The 27,767-nt window shown below is 48.4% G+C and overlaps 1 protein-coding gene across 4 annotated transcripts in view; it reads right to left on the bottom strand.

The window, feature by feature from the left end:
* TMEM63B (transmembrane protein 63B) overlaps nucleotides 1-27,767 on the bottom strand; it is a 90,527-nt gene that overhangs the window by 37,269 nt on the left and 25,491 nt on the right. For all 4 annotated transcript variants that reach the window (XM_073338490.1, XM_073338488.1, XM_073338487.1 and 1 more), the window contains one exon: nucleotides 1,030-1,228. In XM_073338490.1, the coding sequence (XP_073194591.1) occupies nucleotides 1,030-1,206 (177 nt within the window). In that variant the 5' untranslated portion in view covers nucleotides 1,207-1,228. The remainder of the gene's footprint in view (nucleotides 1-1,029; nucleotides 1,229-27,767) is intronic.

Raw genomic sequence — 27,767 nt, 5'->3', positions numbered from 1 at the left:
TATCACTAGCGGAGGTCGAGCCATCTGTTCTCAGACTACGCAGGAAGCGGCAGAAGAATCAGAGAGGGGCTTAGGGCTGGCAAGGCAGGAAAGCCCAGTGTCTTGGCATTAGGTTGGCCCTAGTCAGATACATAGCCCTAGTGGCCACCCCAAACCTCCACATTCCTGACCCTGACCCTCTCCCCATCCCAGTCTTCCTGCCTGTCAAGTTCAGGCCGTTCCTTAGCGCGACATGAGCTAGGGCTGGAGGAAGGCGGCACGAGGCTGGGCTGGGGAGGCCTGAATCAGAGTCTGCTCATCAGATCGTCCCAGCTGGCCCTAACTGGCCTCCTCGTTGGCAGCCCCGCCAGAGAAGCCAAAGGACTGAATGGACCACGGAGAGTGAGCTCCCTGGCGCTGTTCCTTCTGCTGGGGCTGCCGGGCAAGCTCGACCTGCCTGCACTGCGCCTCGCCATTTCAGCAGGGACACAGTCACGGCATTTTTTTCTTAAAGCTATTGAAAAAAAAAACCATTGTGCTTTGATGACGGAGAACCAGGGTTCTCCAGCTAGCCAGCCTACCGCTGCCAGGGGAGGGGGCTGCGTTAGAGCAGCACATGGGTGGGTAAGGAGAAGCAGGAGGAACAATACTGTGCTTTTCTAGAGATTGGGTTGTCAAAGCACTTGGCAGATGCAATAATTGAGCTTCAGAACCACACCGCCTCTGGGAGGTCAGTGTCACTAACCTTATCTCACCAAGGGGAAACTGAGGCACAGGGCAGTCAAGTGACCTGCCCACGGTCACAGAGAAGCCAACAGCAAAAGCGGAGAGGAGAATTCAGGAGTCCTAGCTCTAACCACTCCTTGGCAACCAGGGCCAGGAGTCCTGACTCTCATGCGTCCCAGCTCCAATCAGTAGATTACACTCCTCCTCCCACACCTGGGGATAGAACCCCGGAGTTCTGAATAGTTATGTCCATCCTTCATCCTCACAGCCGTGCCCTCCCCTCCCCCAGCAAACGGCAGCCGCACAATGGTGTAGGAGACTTACCAGAAAGCACATGAAGTCGAGGGCTAGGACTGTGGGCACTCCCCCAAAGGGCAAGCCCTGCAGCACAGTGCTGCGGATGCGGGCACTGTAGCAGTAATCCTTGGTGCTGTTGTTACAGCCGGCGACCTTGCAGGTGGCTCCTGCCGAGCCCAGGGTGGCAAACAGGAAGGGAAGCATCTCTACTGCCTCATCGTCTTACCTGGAGGGGGGGGGGGGAACAGGCACAGTTAGAAACACACCTGACCAACTAGTCAGCAGCCTGCTTAACAGGAGGTAGCGGCAGATGAGGAGCAATCAGGGCCAGCTCACCCATTGCCATCTCCTGCATCCTCCAGCCTCCTCTGCGCAGCAGCCTCTTGCGTTACAGTCTCCAAGGGAGCTGGCTAATGAAGTTACTAACTGGCCAGCGATCACATGTGGGAAGTCCTGGAGAATCAGGGAGGTACCAAAGGACTGGGGAAGAGGAGACCTACTTTGCTTCAGTCTTCTCTCAAAAAACAACATGTGACCAGACAACTAGCGAAGTTACCACAGACAATATAGGGGAAGGGATGCAGCTCAGGATAAGTAAAGAACACATCAGAGATCTTCTGACCAATCTGAATGAATTCAGATCAGCGAGGCCTGATGCTATTCACCCCAGGGTGCTGAAAGAATTAGCTGAAGAAATCTCAGAGCCATTGGCAATAACATTTGCCAACTCATGGATGAGAGAAGAGGTCCCGGAAGACAGGAGAAGGGCTAACATGGTGCCCATCTTTTAAAAGGGGGAAAAAGAGGAGCCGGGGAGCTCTAGACCAGTCAGCCGGACTTTGATACCTGCAAAGCTACTAGAGCTATGTAAGAAACATTCAATTTGCAAATACCTGGAGGATGAAGGGGTAATCACGAGCAACCAGCATGGATTCACCAAGAACAAATCACGTCAGACCTGCTTGATTTCCTTCTCTGACAGGGTAACTGGTTTGAGGGATAGGGGGAATGCAGAGGACATATTGTACCTGGGCTTCAGCAAGGCTTTTGACACAGTCCCACGTGACATTTGATAAGCGTGCTGGAGAAACGCAGGCTTGGCGGAGCTACCATTCAGTGGATACATAGTTGGTTAAACAACCACAACAAAGAGTAACTATTAATGGAATGATGTCAGACTGGAGAGAGGTCTCAAGTGGGGTTCCACAGGGATCTGTTCTGGGCCCCGTGTTGTTTAACATCTTTATTAATGACCCAGATGCAGGAAGAGAGAGCACAGTGATCAAATTTGCAGATGACACAAAGCTGATGAGGGCTTGCCCATACTTGGGAGGATAGAGCTAAAATATAGAGGGATCTTGATAAACTGGAGAACTGCGCTACAGACAACAAAATGAAATTCAACAAAGACACATATACGGTGCTACACATAGTGAAGAAAAACCAAATGCACAAATACAACATGGAGGAGAACAGGCGTGGCAGCAGCACTGTTGAGAAGGATTTGGAGTTGTGGTGGATCACAACCTCAACATGAGTCAGCAATGCAATGCTGCTGCAAAAAAAGCAAATGCAGTTTTGGGCTGCATTAACAGAGGCATCGTATGCCAGTCATGGGAGGCGATAGTACTGCTCTACTCGGCACTGGTTAGGCCTCAGCTGGAGAACTCTGTCCAAGTTTGGTCACCAATGTATAGAGACTGGACAGGATCCAGAGGTGAGCAACAAAGGTGATCAAAGGGTTTGAACTCAAGCCATATGTGCAAAAGCTGAAGGAACTGGGTACGTTTAGTTCGGAGAAGAGACTGAGGGGCGACATGATACTTGAAAGGCTGCCATAAAAAAGATGGGGAAAAGTTGTTCTCTCTTGCCATACAGGGCAGGACATGAGGCGATGGGTTCAAACTACAGCATAGCAGATTTAGATTAAATCTCAGGAAAAACTTCCTAGCTGTGAGAACAGTAGGAGAATGGAACAGACTGCCCAGGGAGGCTGTGGACGCTCCTTCACTGGAGGTTTTCAAAAGGAGGCTGGATCCATCTGTCTGGGATGGTTTAGACACAACAAATCCTGCAGCTTGGTAGGGGGTTAGACTAGACGACCCTTGCGGTCCCTTCTAACCCTATGATTCTATGATGTTATACTGGGAGCAGAGCAATCCCGGCAATTGCTGCCCTGGGAGCCCAAGCTTGTAATGCTATAGAAACAAGAGAACTGCAGCAGGGCCCCTTGAATACAGTAATGCAGCACTTAAGAGCCTCTCGCATTTGGACTCCTCCCTCTCCCAGTGTAATCACCAGCAATCTGGTAACTTCAGTCCCCTTCTCTATGGCAGCTAGAAACGGCCAACCAAGGAACACCTGACACACCCATACAGGAGACCAAGGGGCAGAAAATGGCTTGGGATTTTTAGTTCAGTTGGTCAGAAAAACTCCTGGAAACCCTAAAAGTGTCCTGGACTGTGCAACGGTCAGCAGGAGACAGACAGACACTTCTTCACTGGCCTGGAAGCAGCTCTGTGGACCACATGGAAACGGGCAGTGGATCACAGTTTCAGAGGCAGTGACTAGAACAGAAGCAGCATTAGGGTGGTTTATAAAGGACCTCACCACACTGGGATCTTGGCTCATCACTGACCAAGAGGAAAAAAAGTTCCACTTGCTGAATGGCCAAACACTACTTCCTTGGATGCTCGGGTTTTTCGGGAACATCTCCCATCCAAGTCCTAAGCCAGCCCCACCCTGTTTAGCTTGAGCGTTTGATCATCATCACAGCACAAGGCTGTCTGGATGCTGGTCCATGGGAAGGAAGATTTGCTGCTGTGTCCCACGAGATCTTGCTTGAGAAATGAATCCCCCATTGATTCATTGAGCCATAGTCCCATGGATTTGAGCTGGCAGAAGAACAGTAAACAAAAGGCCATGACAAACAGCAGCGTACTGATTGGTTAGAGGTGTCCGGTGGGAACTGGGAGGAGGCTGGGATTTTATTTAAGAGCATCACTTATGATCTGGAAAAGAAGCCAAACATCACCTTAAATTAAATTCACAGATAAGCATAAGAGAGAGGGGGTGCTGACATCATCAGAGAGGAGAGGGAAAAGCAGGACAGCAGGGGCAAGCTGCGACAAAGTGATCAGGGACTAATAACACGAGAGCCAGCCAGCTTTATTCATCCTGGCAAAATGAATGAGAAACAGATACTAGGTGGGAGGGAGAGACCTGGGCAGCTCACAGCAACCTGGGTGAATAAAGCAGGCAGCAAGTGACACAGGAGCCTGCAATGGAGCCCAGCAGCAAAATTAAATAAGGACCCCTGAGATTTTGGGCTTCATGCAGATCAGAGAGCGGAGGCCCTGTCCGATATAGCGCTGGAGAAACCCCACCTCAAATGCTGCAGCCGGCTCTGAGCAAGACCCTCACAACGGGGTATCAACAAACCTGGAAGGCCTAGAGGGCCCAATTCAACAGCCATTGGAGTCAATGGGAATCTTTCCACCAACTTCAATGGGCTCTAAATAGGACCCTTACGGATCATCTAAAAATGGTAAGAAGCTGGAGGGAAATATGAAAATGACAATTAAAGGGGAAAATGGTAACACTCTGCTAGAAATCAGAGCTATGAACATCAGGAGGGGGAAAGCGACCAGAGAGGGAGTCAAGGAGAAGCGATAGAGTGAAATGGCAGAAGAGGAGTATCAAAAACCTTCTTGGCTAAGATCTAGGAGGCCACAGGGCAGTGTCGCAAGGGAAGGGCTAAAACTCCATCAGTCGAGACATTCAAAACTAGACTGGATAAAGGACCAGGAAAAGTGCTGGAGGGAGCAATGCATGAGTAAGCAGGCATCAGCCTACACTCCAGGGGATCAGGAACGGGCAGAGATTAGTAATTTATAGACAGACCCAAGTCAAAAGAGAGAAAGAATAGCCCCATCACCCTCACACACAACACCATCAGCAGGAACTAACTCAATTAGCATCGATTAGCCCTCTTGTAGGTAGCTTCACTCTAAGGACTGCATGGGCAATGGAGATCCAACTCCTCTCTAGAGGTAGGTCCCTCCAGGGCAGGGCATGGGGGAAGCTTGCTTTGTCCTATGGCTGCCCAGGCTCTGTGTATCATTTTCTTCAGCTGTGTCCATCAGATCCATGCATGGGCAGAGGTGAGGATGGGAACAGTGCCTGGTCAGAAGGGGGCAGGGAGGGGTAGAGGGAGGGACCCTGAGGAGCTGTAAGGGCAAAACCCTTAAAAAGCAAACCCTGGTTAGGCTCCAGAGATGGTTAGCTTGAAAGAGCCTTGCTCTGAGGGTCTAGGTAGGTAAACCAGACTGCTCAGGGGTCAGCCATGTAGCCTGCAGAGATGGGCCTAAGCTTCCTCGCAGCTCAGAGCATGGTTTCCCCTGAGACTCACTCCTCACCTCTTCATGCAACATCCGCATCTGCATAGTAATTAGCCTTGCTTAGCTCAGCCCCAGCCACAGTAACAGGGCTGAACGGCTGTCATTACTGCCAATTAGATACAGGTCAGGCAAGAAAGGACCATGACAGTAAGAAGGAAGAGGTGCTTGGGGCACCTGGCAGGCAGGTGTATGTGAATGCCTGGGCCAGGGGAGCCCTGGACATGCCATCTGTGCATTCGTGCCTCCCAAGGGTCAGTTCCATGTGGCCCAGCAGCCCTTCACGCAGTTTGGTTCTGTCTGCGGCTCCCAATGACCGACAGGGGCAATCACAAAGGCGCCTGGGTGCTCATGCCAAAGACCAATTAGAGTAGCCCGTGGCTTTGCCAGTGCCAGCAGACTTGCTCAGCTGCAGCACGCCGCTCTCAGGGAACTGGAGCATGCAGCCCATCTGAATCCCCAGGAAATCACTCACAGGATTTCCGAGGAGAAACGTATCGAGGTGGGGAGGAGACTCCAGGCAAAGCTGCCTGAACCCGGGAGCCAAACACAGGCTCAGAAGCTGGAGGTGAGGTTAGAAGCTGTCTCTGAGGATCTTGCAGTGAGAGTGGGAGCCTTAACCTCTGAGACTCCTTGCCCCAGGCTGCAAATGATTGACAATGGCAGGATGGCTGGTCAACGGCCCCTGTGTGAGATGAGTTGGGGACATTGGAACAGACTCACAAAAGGTATTTAGGCTCCTAACTTCCATTGAATTCAATTGTCATTTGCAGTGAAGAAGAAGAGCTCTCTTAAGCTTGTCTCTTCCACCAACAGATGTTGGTCCAATAAAAGATATTACCTCTCCCACCGTGTCTCTCTCATTGAATACAATGGAAGTTAGGAGCCAAAATACCTTTGTGATTTGGACCATAGCAATTGCCATTCTGGATCAGCCCAGAGGTCCATCTAGCCCTGTATCCTCTCTGTGACAGGACCAGATGCTTCAGAGGAAAGCGTAATGATCCCTGTAGCAGGCAATTGTGGAAAAATCCATCTGTAGGGAAGTGTCTTCCTAGCCTCATCAGGTGAAGGCTGGCACATGCCCTGAAACGGGAGGGTTTCTGTCCTCTCCATTGTACCTCTGGATGGCCTCATTAACAACAGAAAGGTCAACACTTTTTTTTTGAATCCTGCTACACTCTTGGCCTCAATGACTTCTTGTGACCGTGAGTTCCGCAGGCTAATTATGCCAAATCAGACCATATTCTTTTATCCATATTAAAATCTATTCCCTTTCAATTTTCCTTACACCCGCATTATAAGAAAGCGTAAATGAGGCCATGTCTACACTGGAGACCTTACAGCAGCACCACTTCACCGACGTGACTGCACCAGTGCCAGGTTTCCCGTGTAGTCACTCTATGCTTACAGGAGAGAGCTCTCCCACTGGCATAATTAAGCCACCCCAATGAGCAGCGGTAGCTATGTCGGTGGGAGAGCTTCTGCTGCTGACATACTGCTATACCCAGTGCTTCTCTTGGTATAACTTGTGTCAGTCGGGGTGTGTTTTTTTCATACCCCAACTAACAAAAGTGCTAGCGTAGACATAGCCTAAGAGCATCCACTCTCCCTTCCCTAGGCCATTCTTTGTTTTATACACCATTATGCCCACATATATGTGCTTCCTCTCTGAACTAAACAGTCCCAGTTGTTTTGATCTCCCTTCATGCAAAGTTTCTCCCAGCCTCTGCTCATTCTTCTTGCCCATCTCTGAATACCTCCTCTGCCTGCAAGGTTTTTTCTGACCTACCAGATGAGGCTGTGCCACTGATTTACATAATGGCATCATAATATTTTCAGTACTTTTCTCTACCCTATTCCTCATGCATCTGAGGATCATGAGCAGAAGTCGTTAATGAACCATCCTAGTCTTTCCCCCGAGTAATACAGTTAATTTAAAACCCTGCGATGGCTGAGCAATATACAAATTACTCCTTTCAATGTGCATTCCCTTGCATTTCTCAATATTGAGTTTCATCTACCATTATTTTGCCCATTCACTTAGCTGTATGTCATGTCACTCTAGAGTTCCTTAGGCTTCTCTGGTCCTGACTAACCTAAATAATTCCATGCCATGTGCTGATTTGGCTACTTCTTTGCTCACCCCCCTGCCCAGAGCATTAATAAATATATTTAATAACACAGTCCTAGTACAGAACCTTGTGGTACCCTGCGTTCAACCTTTTGCTATGTTGAAAATTTGATCATTTATTCCAATTTTTTGTTACTGGTCCCTTAGCCAGTTTCTGATCCATGACAGTACGTCTCCTCCCATCACTAGTTTCCTTAATAGCCTTTTGTGAGAGACTTTATTGGAGACTTTTTGGATGTTTCAGTAAATTAGGATGACCAGAGATCCATTAACCACAATTTTACTGACATGCTCAAAGAATCCCAATTGATTAAGGAGACATGTTTTTCCTTTGTGGAAGCTACACTGGTTAGTCCATAGTTAAGGGTTTTATAATACCATTTTTAAATTATTCCAACCAGCTAGGCTCACTGGTCTACGGTTCCCAGGGTCTTTAAAAAAAAACCAAAACAAAAACAACCATGCACAGCTCTTGTTTTCTTTGACTCCACTGATATAGAAGTTGATTGAATTAGTGCGGAGCATTAGTATTAATTGGCAGCACATTTTGAAAGCATGTGTTTCTTAAAGACACAGCCCAAGTTCTGGTGCATGGCTGGAAGCAGAAAGCTCCACCTCTCACATGGGATAAATTGAGGTGTCCTTTGGTGCCAGCAATGCACGTTCAGACAGGCTTTGCTTGGACGCACTGAGTCTTTCTTGCATAGTCTCTAGATACCAGTGTGGAGAGGTACTGGCCAAGGAAAGAAGTAAAACTGCCATGTCAGGTATGCCTTGTTGTGGTTCACATCAGCTACAAAACAGACATGAGTGCAGAAGGGAAGCATTGGTTCAGACACCAGAGGGCTTCCAGCTGCCTAAGTGGTCTGGAGAGTCTGCAATGACTCCAGAAGGACTTCTCCCCTCCTTTCCATCTCCAAGCTCTCTGCCTCCTAATGGGCACGTCTCAGGTGGTACACAGACCAGACATGATGGACCCCAACACAGTGGCAACACTGAGTACCTACCTAGTGCTTTTCAGCTTCAGAACCTTTCACCACTAGCTGATTAGCTCAGCCGGACACCCCCTGGTCTTGTGGCTCGAAACGAGGTCTGGGAACCAGGAGGGGCCAGGTTGTAGCCTCCTGACTCACTGGGCATTAACAACTGGGAAATCAGGTAATATCAGGGAGCTCAGTGACTAAATAATGCTGAGTCTGCTCTGAGTTTCCTGAGGGGCAGAGGAAAGGAGAGCCCAGCCCAAGAAGCAGCAAAATTCCCAGCGCCTTCTCAGCAGTGGGACACATCGTGCACGTTTGGCCTGTGTGTTAAATAGCTAGTTCAAGGGAGGAAGCTCTGGCTGGGTTCTTGGAGAGATGGGAGAGGAGAGGTTTATCTCTTGTCCTTTCTCATCTATCCCTGGGCTGCAGTGTAGAATTAGTCCCTGCTATTTCATTGTACTGGTACACCTGTCTCTCGTGACAATTCCCGACTCCTTCACTGACACCAGCTGATGCTACCATGCCCATTGTCAGCTTTCTCCCAGCCTGGCTGAGGTGGGGGATTTCCTTCTCACCCCCTCCCCCGCCCTGAAGCAACTCCTGAAAAGTGTGGTGGGTGGTCAAGGAGGACAGAGGGGGAGCTGCCCTCAAGCCTAAGCCACAGGGCAAAAGATGGAAGATAGGGCAGATGCTCAGTTAAAAGCTGTCCCCTGCCCCACCCCAGCCCAGTTGTGGCACTGAAGTGCCAGGCACAACATAGTCCGTGCTGATGCAGCAGGAGGACCCAGCCCTGGCACAGCAATGGGCAGTGAGATTTATCCCCGTCCAACGACCGGGGGTGAGAGAAGAGTCCCAAGAAGGGCCCAAGCCGTTATGGCTGGGCGGGAGCAAGGTCCCTCAGTCTGTGAATGCCCGTGGAACCAGGAGGGAAAGCACTGGGTCCATTCTGGGCGTACCTCATGGGGGAAGGATTCCCTGGGCCCTCTGAAATAGACTCTGGGTACAGGCCTGGGAGTGGGCCGGAGAAATGCCACTTGCCATTTCTGTCCCAGCACCACCCATATCAGCCTTTCACTTGGAAGGTGAAAGCCAGGTCTTAGGCTGGATCAACAGTTTAACGCAACCTGCCTGAGCAGACAGCTTAACATACACCCACTGTCCACGTCTGCTCCTGGATACAGCCTCAACAGCTGGCTAGCCAGAGCATTAGCCATAGGCATGGCTCTCCCAGATAGCTGAATCGACAGGAATTGCTCCAGCCGGCTATGCTCTCCCTGGGCACCAGACATCTCACGCTGTTCCTGCTGGAGACGGGACCACGAGAAAACACGCCTCTGCCCCAGTAGGGTGTGCGGGCAAAGATATCGGTCTTCCTCACAGCTCCGGTGGGGGTGCCTCAGTAACCAGTGTCATTCCCCAGGAAGCTCCCAAACCCATAAATGTCCAGTCAGCAGGCTCTGAAAACCATAATTAGACCCACCAGCACCACCCACATGCTGGCAGCTACAGATCAGCCTCCCTGAGGGGTTCTCCTCCATCTAAGAGTCTTGGGAGTCTCAGTTCAGGAGGCTGATGGGCAAATTAGATCCTACTTCTCTACCCAGCTCCGTGACTGTCAATTATTCTGCTTCTCCCAAGGTACGCTGGGTACAACACAACACACCCACCCCCGGACTTGCACCAGGACACCTTTGTGCTCCAGGTATCCCACCTGTATTGACTGGGTCTGAACTGGACTACGTGGCCGGGATTGTGCCTCATGTGTCTGCTGAGCAGGTGCTCGGGTCCCGCCAGAGGAAGGGTCTCTTCACCTCTCCTAGGCTTGCCCAGAGTTTGATGATTCAGCAAGAATGAGGAAGTAAGGGAAAGAGAGGGAGTGCAGGCTTCCTGGATGGGAATCCGGGTCAGACCTTGCATGAGGCTCCTGGCAATCAGCTGCTGTGACAGAGACGTGCCACAGACATGAGGAGCTGCTCCACTAACCGGGATACAGACCCTGCCCCAAACAGACCGGTTCTACCGATTTCGGGCAGCTCCCCCAACACTGCTGCTACCTCTCCCCTCCCTGCTGTGCTTGGCTATTGCAGAGCAGCAGAGTACCTGCTACTGGCCTGGGACTGTGCAGCTGACAGATCGTCATACCCGGCAGCTCCAGGGACACCAGGAACAACACCGTGGCCTGTGACACTTCACAGCTGCTTCTGGGTGCCTTCCCTACTTATCAGCGTGACGAGGACAGGGTCAGTCCCAAGGGCATTGGTTAGGGCTTAATGCATACCACATGCCTTCAAGAGGGGGACCCATAGATCAGATGGATTGTTTCAGGTGAGGCAAAGGTGCGTGTGTGAGTAAACGTGGGGGGCTTGTCAGGGATGCAGCGCTGGGGTTTGGGGGCATGCCTCCTAGTATGAAAAATAAAACAACCCATGTTGCAACAAGAGAGGCCCATCCCTGCACCCAAACTCGCCACCCCCCCCCGGATGTCTGACTCTTCCCCAAGGTGCAGCTCCGCCCTGGAACACAGAACCATTCGCCAAGGGAACTCCCCCCTCAGTCCCGCCTCCCCCCGCCGGCTGCCAGGCTCAGCCCAGGAAGTACATATGTCCACAGCAACACAGCACAGGGGAAAGCACCCAGCATCACACGCTGCAGCCTGGAATCCAGCCCATTGAGGCCTGTCTGCAGGGGGAGTGGGGGGTGGGAAGAGGGCCCAGCATGTGGAGGGAAAGGGGACAGGACAGGGCAGTGAAGCGGCAACAGTAAGGATGGGAATGCTCAAGGCTGCACAGGCATTAATGGCACAATTCATTTGTCTGTGTCACAATTCACGGCCCTTATCCAGAGTATATTTCACTCTCCCATCCAGTGGGGGATGATGACCCAGCCTCTAGAAATTCCCTGTAGAAACCTCACTGGAAACTCCAGGAGTGGGGAGAGACTCACTCCCCTACCTACATTTTAGAACCTGCAATAGCTGCCTGGCCAGGGGCTCTCCTAGCCACAGTTCAGCCACTTCCAGGGAACACCTCCTGGGTCGTTCTTGCTTGTAGGGAAGCATGGAGCTCAGACAATGGGGGTACTATGGGCTTCAGGCTCCCACAAGAGGAGAGGGAAGGTCGGAGGAGAAGGTAATGTGCGCGTTAGCCTACCCTCATTGTTGTAGTGGAGGCCCAACTCCACCCACACTGCGTCACTGCAGCCGATTATATTTCTGTAGTCACATAACACTCAGGAGCCAACTGAAGGGCAGAGGGGCGGCTGCTGGTGGTAGCACTTTAGAGTCGCTCCTCCTCCAACCCCAGACCCCAAAGTGCTGCCTAGACAATGAATTTAGCTTTCCAGCAGGATACGTAGGGCAGGATCATTACCCCCATTTCACAGAGCAGAAAACTGAGGACTTTGTGACAGAGCCAGGAATCGAACCAAGTTTTCCCCAGTCTCCATCCTGCGCTCCGGCCCCATGACCACCCTGCTCCTTCTGCACTCCGTATATGCCTTTCTCATATAGACTTGTTTACAGCTGTAATAGCCCCTTACATGCCAAGTGGATTGTCAAATACATATAATCCATTCATCAAAACATACCCTTTCATAATGAACAACACTGACCCCACACCGGGCACAAAAGGGCCAAGACCCTGGGGTAGCATTGCAGAGAGGGCATGTAACGGTCTCAGCATGCCCGGTATTCCACAGCAGTTCATGGCTTGAGTTCCCCAGACCAGCAGCCTCTGTTAGAAGTCTCTCTGTATTGGGAATGCACCCTCACTGGGGCCTTTAAAGCTTTCACACCTCCCCAGGCATCCATCTGCAGGCAACAAGAACAAAGAGTGAATCCCAGAGCCAGAGCCATTCACAGATCTCAGGCCAGGCCACTAATCTGAGGTGCTCCGGAACATACCCAGATCTAAGGGTGCAGCTCTAACTCCAACCCTAGGCTGGAGAAATTAACCAGCACAGGTCTCCCCTACCCAGAGCATCAAATAGTTTCTAGCATCACTGGCTATGCTCTAGAGACTCCATCTGAGCACTGAGCAGCTCTACAAAGGCAAGGTGAATGGGGATGGGGAGGGAGGAGGAGAGGTTGGAGAGGATTGGGTGAAATTCCTCAGCTCAGCACCTTACGGTCTGAGAGACAGTGGCAAAAGAGGCTGACTCCCATTCAGTGAGATGCACATCAAGTCATTGGCATTCTGGGCAGCAGGGACCGACACTAGGCAGGCACCAGATGGCCCCTGGCAGGGCAGCTGACAATGAGCTACTTGTTGAGGAGACAGTCTACCCCAGGACTGAACTCCACTGTGGCAGAGAGCAACCCGGGCGCACAATAAAAAGAAGAGCCTTGTCCCTCCAGACTCGAGCATCTCACAGATCTGCTTTGCTCCTCAGCTGACCTTAGAATCCCGGCCCTTGCTCCTGCTGGGATTCTGTGAGCGAGAGACAGACACACACTCTGGAAAGTGTGGGGCTCAGGCACTTAGGATAAAGGCGATCATGGCTGCTGTTCCCAACATCTCTGTATGGCGGGCCTTGCTGAAGTGCCCGAGCACTGGAATAGCAAGTCCAGAAGCCACTGCATAGTCAGCCAGCCAGTCGGGGGGGGGGGGGGGGGGTGGTGGTGGTTAGGGGGTGGGGGGGAGGGGCTGCAGGCACAGGTGGGGAACTCTCTCCCCGCCTATCCAGCAGCCCTATGGTCGCACAGGCTCATCTCCTGAGCTGAGCAGTGCATGTCCCAACCACAGCGCTTCTTGACACTGAAACCAACTGGGTTTGGAGAGGCCGCCGCCTCAACCAAAGCACTGAAGGCAAAAAGTCAGTCAAACCCCAACCCTGTCCTCCCCCACGGGCCTGGGCCTGACCTCGCTAGGGAGCCAGTGACTGTGGGTCACCAAAATGGAGATCACAGGGCCCGGCCCCAGGGGACAGCAGCAAAGAGAGCCTTCGTCTGTGTGTGAGAGGATGCTGCTGACAGGTCAAGGCCCACGGCACCAAGGTCCCCTCTGCCTCTCCGTGGGCCCCACAGCCCAGGCTCCCTCTCAATAAAACTGCTGTTGCTGTCGGCACGGAACAGTTAAGTATGGAAGGTCTTGCACGCATGCTCAGCAGCAGCCTCCCATCCTAGCTACTCCTGTAGCATTCTGCAATACCCACCACGAGCTTCACCATGCTGTTCCCAGTCCGAGACCAGGCGCTCACCTGGCCACCCAGCAAGCAATGAGAACCCAGCCCATCCTTCTGGTGGTAGCCACTAGACTAAACAACTCCCCATGCCAACTAGGTACACTAATACTCAGGCACGTCAACACTGCAATTAACAACCCGTGGCTGGCCCCGCAGGGCTCAGGCTAGGGGGTTGTTTAACTGCAGTGTAGACATTTGGGCTTGGGCTGAAGCCTGGGGTCAAGGATGCTGGGAGAGTCCCAGAGCTCGGGCTGCAGCCTGAGCCCAAACATCTACACAACAGTTAAACAGCCCTGCATCCTGACCCCCAACGAGTCTGAGTCAGCTGGCACAGGCCAGCTGCGGGTGTCTGATTGCAGTGCAGACGTACCTAGAAAGCACTGAACTGCTGCACAGCTGTGGCAATGTAGCTGATGATGATCGGTGCATTTTGGGAGCCTTTTCACTCTTAGCAGTGGGCCTGGGGAACTCACTCAACGGAACTTTGCATAGAATGTATAATCTGCAAGTCACACAGAGCAGAAAGATACTGCCCATTAAGAATAACCCTTGGGGAGAACAGTATGGCTGTGTCTTGAGTAGCTGGTTTGGAGGCTTGCAAATGGCTGAGCTTGCTAATTAGCCAGGAGCCTCTAATGCAAGACAGCAGCAAGAAGAAAGAGCAAGTATCATTTTGGCTGCACGCAAGGAGGCATTGCAGGATGGCTGGAGCTGCCCAAAACAATATGGCTTAGCTGTGACCGGACCCCACACACAGCATTCACTGCCGGGCAATTCAGTACTAGAAAAGTATTGACAGCTGGAGGGAGTAGGGAGAAATACAGTCTGCTAGGCTGAGGAGTAATCTGCTGAAGGGAGCAGCAGAAACCCCATCACTTGGGATATTTAAAACTAGATTGGACAAAACACTTGACAGTACACAGGAGGGAACAACCCTATGGTGGCTGGAAAGGGGGTAGGACTAGGCAGAACCTAGTAAAGCACCACACAAGAACTAAGCATTACTTCCATAGGAATCTCTCAATGAACTGAGTGGGCTCTGGGTCAGGTCCCAGCACAGCTACAAGTCCTGGGCGGGCTGTGGTACAGCCCAGTGGTGCTGTGGCTTCGCTGCTATTATTAGTATTTTTTTAAAATAGACAGCTAGATCCAAGCTAGCTCAGGAGTGTTTACACGTGCTGCAGTCACACCTCTGATTGCAGTCTGTAGACCTATCCACAGACGCGGAGAAGAGCTTTGAGAAATCTAACCCATCGCTAGTACCCAGAACAGGACTGTGCCCTACAGTACAAGTTCAAGAGCTCCGGCACCCTTCAGACTGCTCTGGCCAAGCAATGGGCTTCTCTCCCCTGCCTTTGGGAGATTATTTCCCAGCCCGAGAGATTTCACTGTCAGGAAGTTTTTTTTTTTGGGGGGAGATTCGACCTAAAATAACAATTTCCCTTTCTTAATTTCATCCCAGTTCTTCCATGTTAAATCCCCTGGTGCCAGACTAATTCCTCTCCCTCCTTCGTGTCTGCACAGTTCAGCCAAGATTTTCACAAGCGACTCGTGATTTTGGGTGCTCAGCTTGAGACCCCTAAAGGGGCCGGGTTGCTAGAGGCAGGTGCTTGACTCACTGTGAAATCAAGTTGGGCACCCAAAAATCACGCGTCACTTGTGAAAAGCGTGAGCTTCATATAATTAGTAAAACATTTAATTTCCTCTTCTCCCTCTTATAATTGTTGCCTAGCTGAGCTACATATTTTTAGCTCTTTTCAGGTCCTCCAGACCACTAGTCATTCTAATTCCTCTTTGCAGAACTCCCATCAATCTCTCAACAGCTTTCTGCTCAAGGTTCCCAGAATGCAATGCAGGATTCCAGGTGAGGGGGCATCCAATCTGTACTGTGGCTTAAAGCCTCTGCATGCAGAGGTCTTCTTCTCTACCATCTCTCATTGTAGACTATCAATCTGCTGTCAGCCTGAAGTCTTTCAGCCATTACTGTTCTGGATTCTCCTCAGATGTATTAGGGCCATTTTCTCTCCATGGTCAATCTCAATTATTTCTTGCCTATTTTTCAGTTTTCTCCAAATCCTCTGGATTTCCTGTCCTCACTGGCGTTCTCAGCTCCTCCCAGTTTAATATCCCTTATGAATGTCATTTATGTGTTGTTTCCTCCTCCCTCTAGATCATCAGTGAAGATATTCAACATGACCAGAAATAACACTGCTCCCTTCAGTCTTTACACGGCACCTCCCACTTCGGCTATGTCTTCACGGCCAAAAAGATGGGGTTCTTTACAGCGAGATAGCTAATGTGATATTCTCTCGCTGTTAAAGCTTAGTGGACACAAAGGCACTTGTAGCTTTTACCACGATGTAGCTAGGCAAGATCAACACTATTCTCTGGGCCATGGTTAACCACATCTAGTTCACGTTACAGTAAAAACTAGAGGTGCCTTGTCTCTACTAGGATTTTACTGCAGGATAGCTAATGTGTATTATCCTTCAGTAAAAATACCTTTTTTTAAAAAAAAAAAAGCAGTGAAGACATAGCCTTGCCATCCAACTACTTCCTTTGGTTTGTGATCCTTCAGCCACTTTTCAGTCCACACAACAGCGTTATAGCTGAGCTGATTTGCATTAAATCTGGAGCGTTCAGTTTCATGAGTCACTGAATCAAACACTTTACTCAATTCCAAATACATCCACCTGTTGCTTTCCCGTCAGCCATGCCATTTGTCGTTCTACCAGAAAGCCACCAAGTTCATCTGACTAGCTGCGCTTTATCACATCCCCCCTTGCAAATACTGTTAATTGCTCAGGTTCCCATTACCCTGTAAGGTGCTCAATGACTTTTTCTTCTAAAGCCAGTAGGATTTCTGAACAAAGAAGTCAGACTTAAGGGGCAGTAATTGTACTTAGATTGCACACTCTTTGGGGGCAGGGTTGGTCTTTTCCCCTCCTGTGTTTATACAGTACCTAGCACAAAGGAGTCGTGGTCCATGACCGGGGATCCCAGGTGCTATGGAAATGCAATCAAAATAAATAATAGTTGCTTGGGTTACTTTTTCCTGTTTTACAAAGATCACTACTAGGCAAGTTTTGCTTCAGTTTTCCAGGAATCCATTTACAGTACAGATTTGAGAGTTTCCTGCCCCCCCATCTCTAAATCAGATTTTTGATTTCCTCCATCAAGGTCACATTGGCTGCCTGTTCTTCCTTGCATCTTCAGAAGAACCCTAGCCTGTTGCACCTTAGGCCTTGTCCATACTGGGATTTCAGCTGCTGGCATAGTTGCATCACTGCTAACTCCTCCAGTAGACCTAATTCGTGCTGCTGCAGTGCGATTTGCATTGTACACCAAGGCAAGCTGTATGAATGCAAATCCTGAAGCACTGGTTGATGAAATCCCAGTGTAGGCAATGCCTTAATTCTGGTGCTTTTTAGGATCCCACAGCCCTCTCCCATATGCATGGGCCTTAAAACTTCATCTCACTGGGCCTTATTCACTGGATTCTCAGAGTTTGCTTTTCTGAAATCTGGGTGCTGGTGAATTATGAGGGTCCCCAATTCCTCACTGGGCTGGGTTCAAGCAGACTCAAGTTCACTAATACTGAGTTTCCCAACTATCATCACATCTTCAGCAGGAAGAAAGATCCCAGATGGCTTCTCTCTGCCTTTTTACATCACACTCATTGGTGCAGGATCTCAACTGGAGTTTCCATTCTCGGAATCATACGGGTATCTTCTGCCCAACACAGCAGAATTCCTTTGAGGATGCCCTTTTTGCTGTCGCTGTCACCCCACAGATATCCAGGGCGCAGGAAACCCCACATGAGCCCGGTGTCTTGTGGTTCTGAGCACCTTGAAAACAAAGAGCAGTAGCTCTCTTAACAGGCCACCCAATTAATATCATGATTTGTATTTCCAGAGAGCCTAGGGGCTCCAGTTTTGGCCAGGACCCCGTTGCACCCCTGTGCAAACACAGAACAAAAAGGCAATCCCTGCCCCCCAGGGGATTACAGTCTCTCTTCATTTAACTGGAACGTTGCACGTGGCAATTCCGAACACAAGAAGCTGGGGCTTCATTTCCAGGATTGTGGCCAGAAAATATTTAACATCCTCCATGAATCAGAGGGAGGTGGTTTACAGTTCCCAGTTATCCCCTCATGCCCCCGAATGGTTCAGTCCTCCAGCTGGAAAATTGAAGAGGCAAAGGAAAAAGGAAGGGGAAATAAAAAGTTTCCTGAACTGGCTGGAGGCAGATGGTTACTAGCAGCTAGTGCAGGCAGCAGTTTGGAGCAGAGTCAAGGACACTGACTTGCCTCCAGCTCTAAATATTTCTCAGGTCTGCTGGCAGGGACCAGGTACCTGATTCCCTACAGATGCTTTTTAGTTTCTGCAGTTAAAGAGACTGTTTGCAGATTGCAGACCTTTTTATCTACTTAGAAACCAAGAGAAATACCCTACACAGCACGCTGTAGTTCAAAGTGTTGGCAGACGGGAGATGCTCACACTCCTTTACCCCATCCCTGCTGCTCCTGGGAGGGGCTCACTCAGGGACTCTCACCTGCACGGAACTGTCTGGTAGGTTGCAGTGGCTCAAGAGAGGAATGCAGAGAAGTGAGGTCAGGCAAGGTCTTAGAGTCAGGGATCTTTGTAGGACTAACTATCTAGCCAGTGTCAGATACTAGCTTGTGAAGCCAAACAGGAACCAGTTAGCAGACGGATCCGCTGCACAGGGACGGCGCAGAGGAAAGGTGAGCACAGCCACTGCCCAGCAGTGGGTAGGGTCTGGCTCCCCCAGCAACCCCTCCATGAAAAGAGATTTGGCAGCTAAAGCACAGGAAGGAATGAGATCAAGTGCTCCTGACTGACAGCTGACATCCACAAAGGGCCCTCAGTGCCAGAGATGACTCAGCAGGCCAGGAGGATTACAGGCAACAGGAGAGCAGCTCGGGACAGGTGTGCCGCATCAGCTGAGGAAGATTAACAGGAGTGAGAGCATCCAATATGCCCCTCAGCTACCTCCACGATTCAAACAGACAGACAGACACACTGATCGGCGTCCAAGAGAGACTGACAGCAATGACAGCACGGACCAGCCTGGGGCAGAGCATAAAGAAAAGCATGCAGGCAAGGCACAGGTCCCCAGGTATGTCCGGGACCAGGAGTGGAATCTAAGCCCTGCCACTGGACAAGGATCTCTGAGGTAACAAAGATCACAATGAAGGGATGTGTCAACGTGGTATGCAGGCTGCGTCCCTACCCCTTCAGTTCCGGCAGGGCCAGCCCAGCTGCTGCCACGGATCTATCCATCAGTGGCTGGAGAGGCTCACCAGCCACATGAAGTATGTTAGGGGTCTCAGGCTAGGCAACACTCACCCCAATCAGCACTAACTCAGGGGCCCCCTGGGCTGCCCGTGTCAGCAGTGACATACCAAGGACTGACAGGAACACACAGAGCGTGAATGCCCTGAGGGAGGATGCTGCCAGGGCAGGGGTGAGGGTGGGAGGAGGAAGCTTGCCCTGACTTGCCTGTGCTGTATCTGCTCCGGGGGTAGCCAGAGAGCTACAGCCCAACCCCTTTCGCTGGCTGTAAGGAAAGTGGGAGAGAGCTGTACCTGCCAGCTGGTGTCATGGTGGGACTCTGCCACGTGGTGTGAAGGAGTCAGTCGCATGTCCCAGGAAAGAAGTTCAGTGGCTTCAGATAGCCACCAACACTTAGGAGACAATGATGGGTCCTTGCTGGTCTCCCTCCATGCCGGTGTGCTCACCAGAGCCATTTGGCAAGGGGAAGGGGACAACAGAGAACAAAGGAGCCTGCCTGGTGTTAAAGAGAGACACCCCCCGAAGCTCAGTGGGAGACGGGGGACTCAGAGGTGGCGTGTTCAGGGAAGCAGCCTGAACCCCAGTCCCCAGCAAGCCTAAGCTTTGAGGGAATGCTAAGCTTTAGGTAAGACCCAGGCGTGCTGGCCGATGGTTGTGTTAACCCTTTGCTCCCTGAGTGCTATGGTCACATGGATCAATGAATGACCCTTTGTTTTGAAGAGGCTGTTCTGTGTCACTGCACTGAAGACTGGTTACGGCTCCCGAAGGGAAGTCTCTTGCAGGTGCCACACCCAGCTGGTGCTGCTAAGGACTGGGGCATTAGAGAAAGCAGAACAGTTTGACAGTCTGGTGAGAAAGTCACTCCCTCCTCATAATCCTACTCACCTCTGCCAGGCTTCCTGACACAGCCCTGCTGGGTCTTACGTTACTTGTAGTGGGGTGGGGAAAGGGGATCTCCTGGCAACCTGGGCATTTCATGGCACCATAAAATGCTAAGGGCTGAATATCCCATCCATTCCTTCCTAAAGCCATGAATGGAGCAATGCATCATGACCTCTAGGGCAGGGAGGCAAGATATGCCAAATGTCGCTCAGGAACTGGCAGAAGGATCAGTACACCTGGTCAAAACAAGAGCCAGCAGCCCCCCCAAGACAGCAGCCAAGCCTAGTGACAGGCAGCAAATTTCCTGGGAACTGAGGCAAATCTACTCCCTGTGCATGCACATTGGAGTTTCAGATGCCACATCCTCGCTCTGAGATTTTACCCACGGCCAAACGTGAAGCTGGATCAGGAGACGCGCCATGCACAGTATAGGAAATAACTGTGTGGGAAAGTGAGAGACGGGCCTTTCTAGCCTAAGACATCACGGCCAAGTACAATTCCTCCTGTGGTCTCACTACTGAAGTGACGTTCATATTAATGGAAGCTGTACCCAGGGAAGCCATCGCTGGCTTGTAGCATGCTGAGAGATTAATTACTGCCGGGAAATAAAGCATACGCGATTACTGCCTATTACAAGAGATTCCACCTATTAGCTCTCTTGGTGAGCGGTAAACTGTTGCCATTATCCAACGGTTGCCAATGAGCGAAAGGCAGTTTCGCAGGACTGCAGCCAGGAAAGGAAGTGCTGGGACGTGTTGAGACTCATCCACAGGCGGGTTCAAGGGGCTGCAGCCCTGTAAGGAAGAGCTGGGGCAGCACAGTACCTCTCCCAGTGTTCTCTGGGCTGTGTCCTGCCCTGGCACATCCCAGTACCCTTGCTCCCCATGGAAAGCCCCAGCCATGATGCTAGGGCAGGCCACGGCCTGGAGAGCACAGAGAGAGGCACTGTACAGCCCCATGGTCCCCTAGGCCACCAGCTCCGTGCTGTCATCTGGGCAGCACCTCCCACCCCAGGGTCCCAAATTAAGGAAAGCATCCCCATCCAGGAATGCTCTTAAGTACATGCTTAACCTTACGCATGGCCCATTCAAGTGATTGGGACTTAAAGCACATGCGTAAAGTTAAATGCTCATCTGACTCAAGATGGACTTGAGCACGTGCTAAGGTGCTTTCCTGAATTGGGGCCCTACCTTTTGTGAGGCCATTAACCAAGCAGCACTATACACACACCTGGGATGCTGGGAAAAAAACAAGTCCTACGCAAGCAAGGATTGGCTAGATCACCCAGGTCAGTGGTCGGCATGATTTTCACTGGCATGCCGCCGGGCTGAGTCGCTCAGCCGATCCACTACTTACGGTCCACTACTCACGGCTGCCGCTCCTGGTGCTCCACAAGGGGAGAAATTTAATACACTACACTGGGGTAGGGAAGGCTGTGGCTCCCCAAGCAGCTGGCCCCCTTCCCGCTCCCTGACAGCCCCCCTCATAACACCTGACCCATCCAAGCCCCCCTGCTCCTTGTCTCCTGACCCCCCCTGTCCCAACCACCCCCCAGGACCCCACTCCCCCATCCAAGCTCTCCTGCTCCCTGTGCCCTGACTGCCCCGACCCCTATCCACACCCCCGACCCTTGACAGGCCCTTCAGGACTCCCACGACTATCCAACCACCCCTGTTCCCTGTCCCCTTACCATGCTGCTCAGAGCACTAGCCGTAATAGTACACCGTAAGTAGCGCATTCCTATGGGGAGCAATTTAATACACTACACCTGGCCCCGCTCAGCCTGCTGATGGTCTGGAGTTCTCAAAATATGTTCTCTCGCCCCTTATCAAAAATTACACTACAATTAGCTTAAAAAAAAAACTTGAAAACTTAAAAACTTGGTTTGTATATTACAGTAATCGTTAAAAAAATGTATAATGTTAATAAATATAGATTTGATGAAACAAAGTAGTTGTACGGATGTGCCTATGCTTAATTTGTGTTTGATGATTTACCTTCTAAAAAAAAAAATAAAGAAAACCTGGCATGTCTTGCACCCCCAGAAAGCACATCTCGCAGCCCCAGGGGGTGCGTGCACCCCAGGTTAAGAACCACTGCACTAAACTGATAAGAGCTGAATTTTAATTTAAATTTTAAATGACGCTTCTGAAACATTTTAAAAACCTTGTTTACTTTACATACAATAGTTTAGTTACATAACAGACTTATAGCGAGAGACCCTCTAAAAACGTTAAGATGTATTACTGGCACACAAAACCTTAAATTAGAGTGCATCGACAAAGACGCGGCACACCGCTTCTGAAAGGTTGCCGACCCCTGACCCAGGTCTTCCTGCCAATGCAGGATTGGTCCCTATAGGATCATGTGTAGTGGCTAGTGTAAACAAAATCCCAGTCCATGACGCTTTCACCCCTTCTCCAGGGCAATGGTTCTCTTAGATCAGGAAATGTCTCCCAACCACATACATTTTTCTTTTCTTAATTTCATCCCATTACTGATAGTTCTAGCCCCATGTCCCATGCTTAAATAATGCTTTCCCCTCCTTAGCATTTACAGCCTTCTAACCAAGGTGGATAAAATCAATGATTAAGAAATAAATAAATAAAATAAAAATCTGATTTTTTTTTTTGATAAAACGCTTTTTGAGGGAAAAACCCCATCTAAAGATAGTTTTAATTAAGATACTATAGAATTAGAATTTATAATCCCTATTCCATGATGAGATATCTTTGAGCTATAATGTATGAGACAATATATTCATGTAATGTTTGAGAAAAGTTTTGTAAATGAGTTCCAATAGTTCATGGATCAGGGACCCAATCTTATGGGGATCCAGGGGCTTCTGGATAGATTATTTAGGTTAATCTTTCTATCTACCCAATGGGACTCAGTACTCAGTCAAGAAGATACCATCACAGATGCTTAGTTTTGCAGTTCTCAAACTGTGGATTTGTGTCTCCAAAGATAGCATGCTTGTTAACAACAAAAATGTTTTAAAAAAAATATAAAGAGGTGAGAAACAACAAACAGACCTCAACCCTATTATCCCTCTGCAAATTTGTGTACACAGAGTCCATCCCTTACCTCTCTCTAAAAGTGCAAAGTTTCAAAAAGTTCAATGAATAGAAGATTGTTGGGGGCGGGATAGATATGGACAAGGAGAATAAGTCTGGAGATAAATGTGAGAAGGGAGGGACAGGCAGTAGAAACAAAAAAGTGAAACTGTTTGAGCAGCATATTCCAGAAGTCTTGAGGTCTTTCGGAGTGTAGCCTTCATTGATTTGAGATCTACCAGACCAGTCTCTCACTAGAAGGGAAAACCTATAATGGCAGCAGGCCGTAAAAGAGACCCTGTTTGGGCATAAGAACCATTCAAGAAATATTCGTTTGTTGATGATGTTTTAAAGAAAGTCACACTAGTGAACTGGTGGAAGTCACTTAAGCACTTGGATTCTGAGACTGTTGAAGTGATAATCTCACTTTTAACAGCAGTAGCTTCTTCTGCCAGTGTAGAAAGAATATTTTCTTCCTTTGGACTAATTCATTCCAAATTGACAGGTTTCAGAGTAACAGCCGTGTTAGTCTGTATTCGCAAAAAGAAAAGGAGTACTTGTGGCACCTTAGAGACTCTAAGGTTAGTCTCTAAGGTGCCACAAGTACTCCTTTTCTTATTCCAAATTGAGAACTCGTTTGGGACCTGAAAAAGCTTGTTTTTCTTTTCCAGATTATGAACAAACAGGAAAATGAAGGTGAAGACGACTGAGTTAGCTGCAGAAGCCAATATTTTAAGTTTCTCATGTTGACCTGGCTGATATAGTCGATTTAATTTTTGTTTTTGTTTTTTTTAAATATTTCATTCAACTATTTTAGATAACAATTTTAACAAAAACAAACCTGATATTAAAAACTTGAAGGTTTAAATTCAAAAATTCATGCTCTTGTTTTGTTAAAATATTATAAGTTTGCTGGTGAAGAAAAAAATCCAGATTGCATAATTTTGTTGTTTTAGTTAAATAAAACAATTTAAATGTCTGTCTGGTGATGTTCTCCTCCTAATACAGCATGGCAAGAAAATCCTCCAAATATTAATGATTAACCTGTTGAATTGGAGATATTTATGAAGTCATTGGGAGGTGAACTATCTGCTTCAATTTACCTTTGGTAAATGAAATGACCAAACATTCATTTTCTGATATAGCTGTAAAACTAATCTGAAAAGTTTTCAAAATAAATCACTTAAAAATGTATCTTCTAACAATGAAACCTACATCTATCTGAGTTGTAAAGAATATGTATTAAGGCTATAACAACCAACAAGAACGCACTTTTATTTAGAAATTCATGATTAAATCAAGTCTTCCTGACTAGTGATTTAAATCAAATCCACCTTGCTTCCAACATCTGTAGACTTATCCCATCCCCCTTTGCTGTCCCCGAGCCAAGCTGCACACATTTAGCTTTTCTAACTGTTGTGGTAAGCAAGTCCCTCCAGCCCCCTGATCATTTTCCCTGCCCTTCTCTGAACTTCTTCCAATAAGTCAATATCTTTATGGTAAGGAGGTGCCAAGAATGAATACAATATCCCAGAGCCATACAGAGATGGACTGTCACCTCCTTGATATGTGACATGACAGCTTTACACTCGGGGCCCAAAATGTCATAGGCTTTCTTTCATTCAGATCACATTGCAAATATTAGTCTAATTTTCCATCCACTATCACATCTAGGTCTCTTTAGGCACTGCAGCTTCCCTGATCTCTCTGGCTTGTCCAACCTAGGAAAAAAGTAGGGCTATCAAGTGATTAAAAAAACTAACTGCGTGATCGAACGCACCGTTAAACAATAATAAAATACCATTTATTTAAATATTTTTGGATGTTTTCTACATTTTCAAATATATTGATTTTAATTACAACACAGAATACAAAGTGGACAGTGCTCACTTTATTTTTATTTTTGATTAAAAATATTCGCACTGTAAAAAAAACAAACAAACAATATTTTTCAATTCACCTAATACAAGTACTGCAGTGCAATGGTTTCTAACCATCAGAGGAGTGAAGTTCTGGAATAGCGTTCCAAGGGAAGCAGTGGGGGAAAAAGGCCTATCTGGCTTCAAGATTAAACTTATTGAGTTTATGGAGGAGATGGTATGATGGGAGAACATGATTTTGGCAATTAATTGATCTTTAAATATTCATGGTAAATAGGCCCAATGACCTGTGATGGGATGGGATCCGAGTTATTACAGAGAATTCTTTCCTGGGTATCTGGCCATTCTTTCCTGGGTATCTTGCCCATATGCTCAGTGTTCAGCTGATAGCCATATTTGGGGTTGGGAAGGAATTTTCCTCCAGGGCAGATTGGAAGAGGCCCTGGGGGTTTTTCGCCTTCCTCTGTAGCATGGGGCACAGGTCACTTGCTGGAGGATTCTCTGCACCTTGAAGTCTTTAAACCATGATTTGAGGACTTCAATAGCTCAGACATAGGTGAGAGGTTTATCGCAGGAGTGGGTGGGTGAGATTCTGTGGCCTGCATTGTGCAGGCGGTCTGACTAGATGATCATAGTGGTCCCTTCTGACCTTAATATCTATGAATCTCTTTATCATGAGACAGGTTTCAGAGTAACAGCTGTGTTAGTCTGTATTCGCAAAAAGAAAAGGAGTACTTGTGGCACCTTAGAGACTAACCAATTTATTTGAGCAGATGCTTATGCTCAAATAAATTGGTTAGTCGCTAAGGTGCCACAAGTACTCCTTTTCTTTTTATCATGAGAGTTGAACTTACAAATGTAGAATTATGTACAAAAACTAACCGCATTCAAAAATAAAACAATCTAAAACTTTAGAGCCTACAAGTCCACTCAGTTCTAGTTCAGCCAATTGCTCAGACAAACAAGTTTGGTTTCAATTTGCAGGCAATAATGCTGCCCGCTTCTTGTTTATGTCACCTGAAAGTGAGAACAGACGTTCGCATGGCACTGTGGTAGCCAGCATCGCAAGATACTTAGGTGCCAGATGCACTAAAGATTCATATGTCCCTTCATCTGTCAACCACCATTCCAGAGGACGTGCGTCCATGCTAATGATGGGTTCTGCTCGATAACGATCCAAAGCAGAGCGGACCGATGCTTGTTCATTTTCATCATCTGAGTCAGATGCCAACAGCAGAAGGTTGATTTTCTTTTTTGGTGGTTCAGGTTCTGTAGTTTTTGCATCTGAGTGTTGCTCTTTTAAGACATCTGAAAGCATGCTCTACACCTTGTCCCTCTCAGATTTTGGACGGCACTTCAGATTCTTAAACCTTGGGTCGAGTGCTGTAGCAGTCTTTAGAAATCTCACATTAGTACCTTCTTTGCGTTTTGTCAAATCTGCTGTGAAAGTGTTCTTAAAACAAACAACGTGTGCTGGGTCATCATCCGAGACTGCTATAACATGAAATATATGGCAGAATGTGGGTAAAACAGAACAGGAGACATACAATTCTCCCCCAAGGAGTTCAGTCACAAAATTTAATTAACACATTTTTTAACGAGCATCATCAGCATGGAAGCATGTCCTCTGGAATGCTGGCCGAAGCATGAAGGGACATTTGAACATTTAGCATATCTGGCATGTAAATGCCTTGCAACACCGGCTACAAAAGTGCCATACGAACGTCTGTTCTCACTTTCAGGTGACATTGTAAATAAGAAGCCGGCAACAGTATCTCCTGTAAATGTGTTTGTCTTAGTGATTGGCTGAACAAGAAGTAGGACTGAGTGGACTTGTAGGCTCCAAAGTTTTATATTATTTTGTTTTTGAGTGCAGTTATGTAACAAAAAAACCCCACCTACATTTGTAAGTTACACTTTCATGATAGAGATTGCACTACAGTACTTGTATGAGGTGAACTAAAAAATACTATTTCTTTTATCATTTTTACTGTGCAAATATTTGTAATGAAAATAACTAAAACTGAGTACTATACACTTTATATTCTGTGTTGTAATAGAAATCAATATATTTGAAAATGTAGATGAACATCCACAAATATTTAATAAATTTCAATTGGCATTCTATTAACAGTGTGATTAATCACAATTTTTTAAAATCATGATTTATATTTCAAATTGCGATTAATTTTTTTTTAGTTAATCGCGATTAAATGGACAGTCCTAGAAAAGAGGTGTTTCTTTAAAACAGAATAGCTTAACGCATTAGTTGTTACATGATGAACTACGCCTTGTCCTGGCTACATTATGATTGTTTGCAATGTTGTAGCCATGTTGGTCCCACCACATGAGAGACGAGGTGTGTGGAGTAATATCTTTTATCAGACCAACGACTGTTTGTGAAAGAGTCAAGCTTTAGAGTGCCCCAGAACCTGAAGAGCTCTGTGGTGCTTGAAAGCTTGTCTCATTCACTAGTAGAAGCTGGGTCAATAAAAGATATTACCTTAGCCACCTTGTCTCCCTACACTAGGAGTGTTAGCTACCACAATTTTAAACAACACAACCATTTACCCCTAGTATGGGCAAGCCCCCACTGAGTGCTCTGTGTCAGCTCTCAAACGTTAGCACGTAATACATCAGATCCCCAGAGACAATATCCCACTTCCAACAGGTGCTTTGCTTTCTATGCAACTGTTACTGGTGTGGCAAATTGCCAGCCCTACTATGATGGGTCTTGTGCTTTCTCTTTGGGGGGGAGGGGGGGGAGGGTTTCAGGGCACCCTTTCTTGCTCCTGAACTGGGTATTAACTGCCTCACTAGTGTCCTAGAGGAGGGGAGTGGAGAGGGAGGGACCCGGGCCTGCCCTCTACTCCAGGTCCCAGTCCAGGGGCCCTGGGGATAGCGGTAAACCACTAGAACTAGCGGTTCCTTCCCCTGGGC

Source organism: Lepidochelys kempii, chromosome 3 (assembly GCF_965140265.1).
Source record: "Lepidochelys kempii isolate rLepKem1 chromosome 3, rLepKem1.hap2, whole genome shotgun sequence".
NCBI lineage: Eukaryota > Metazoa > Chordata > Testudines > Cheloniidae > Lepidochelys > Lepidochelys kempii.
Note: the sequence above shows the minus strand (reverse complement) of the source record. Positions and strands in the feature narration are given on the sequence as shown.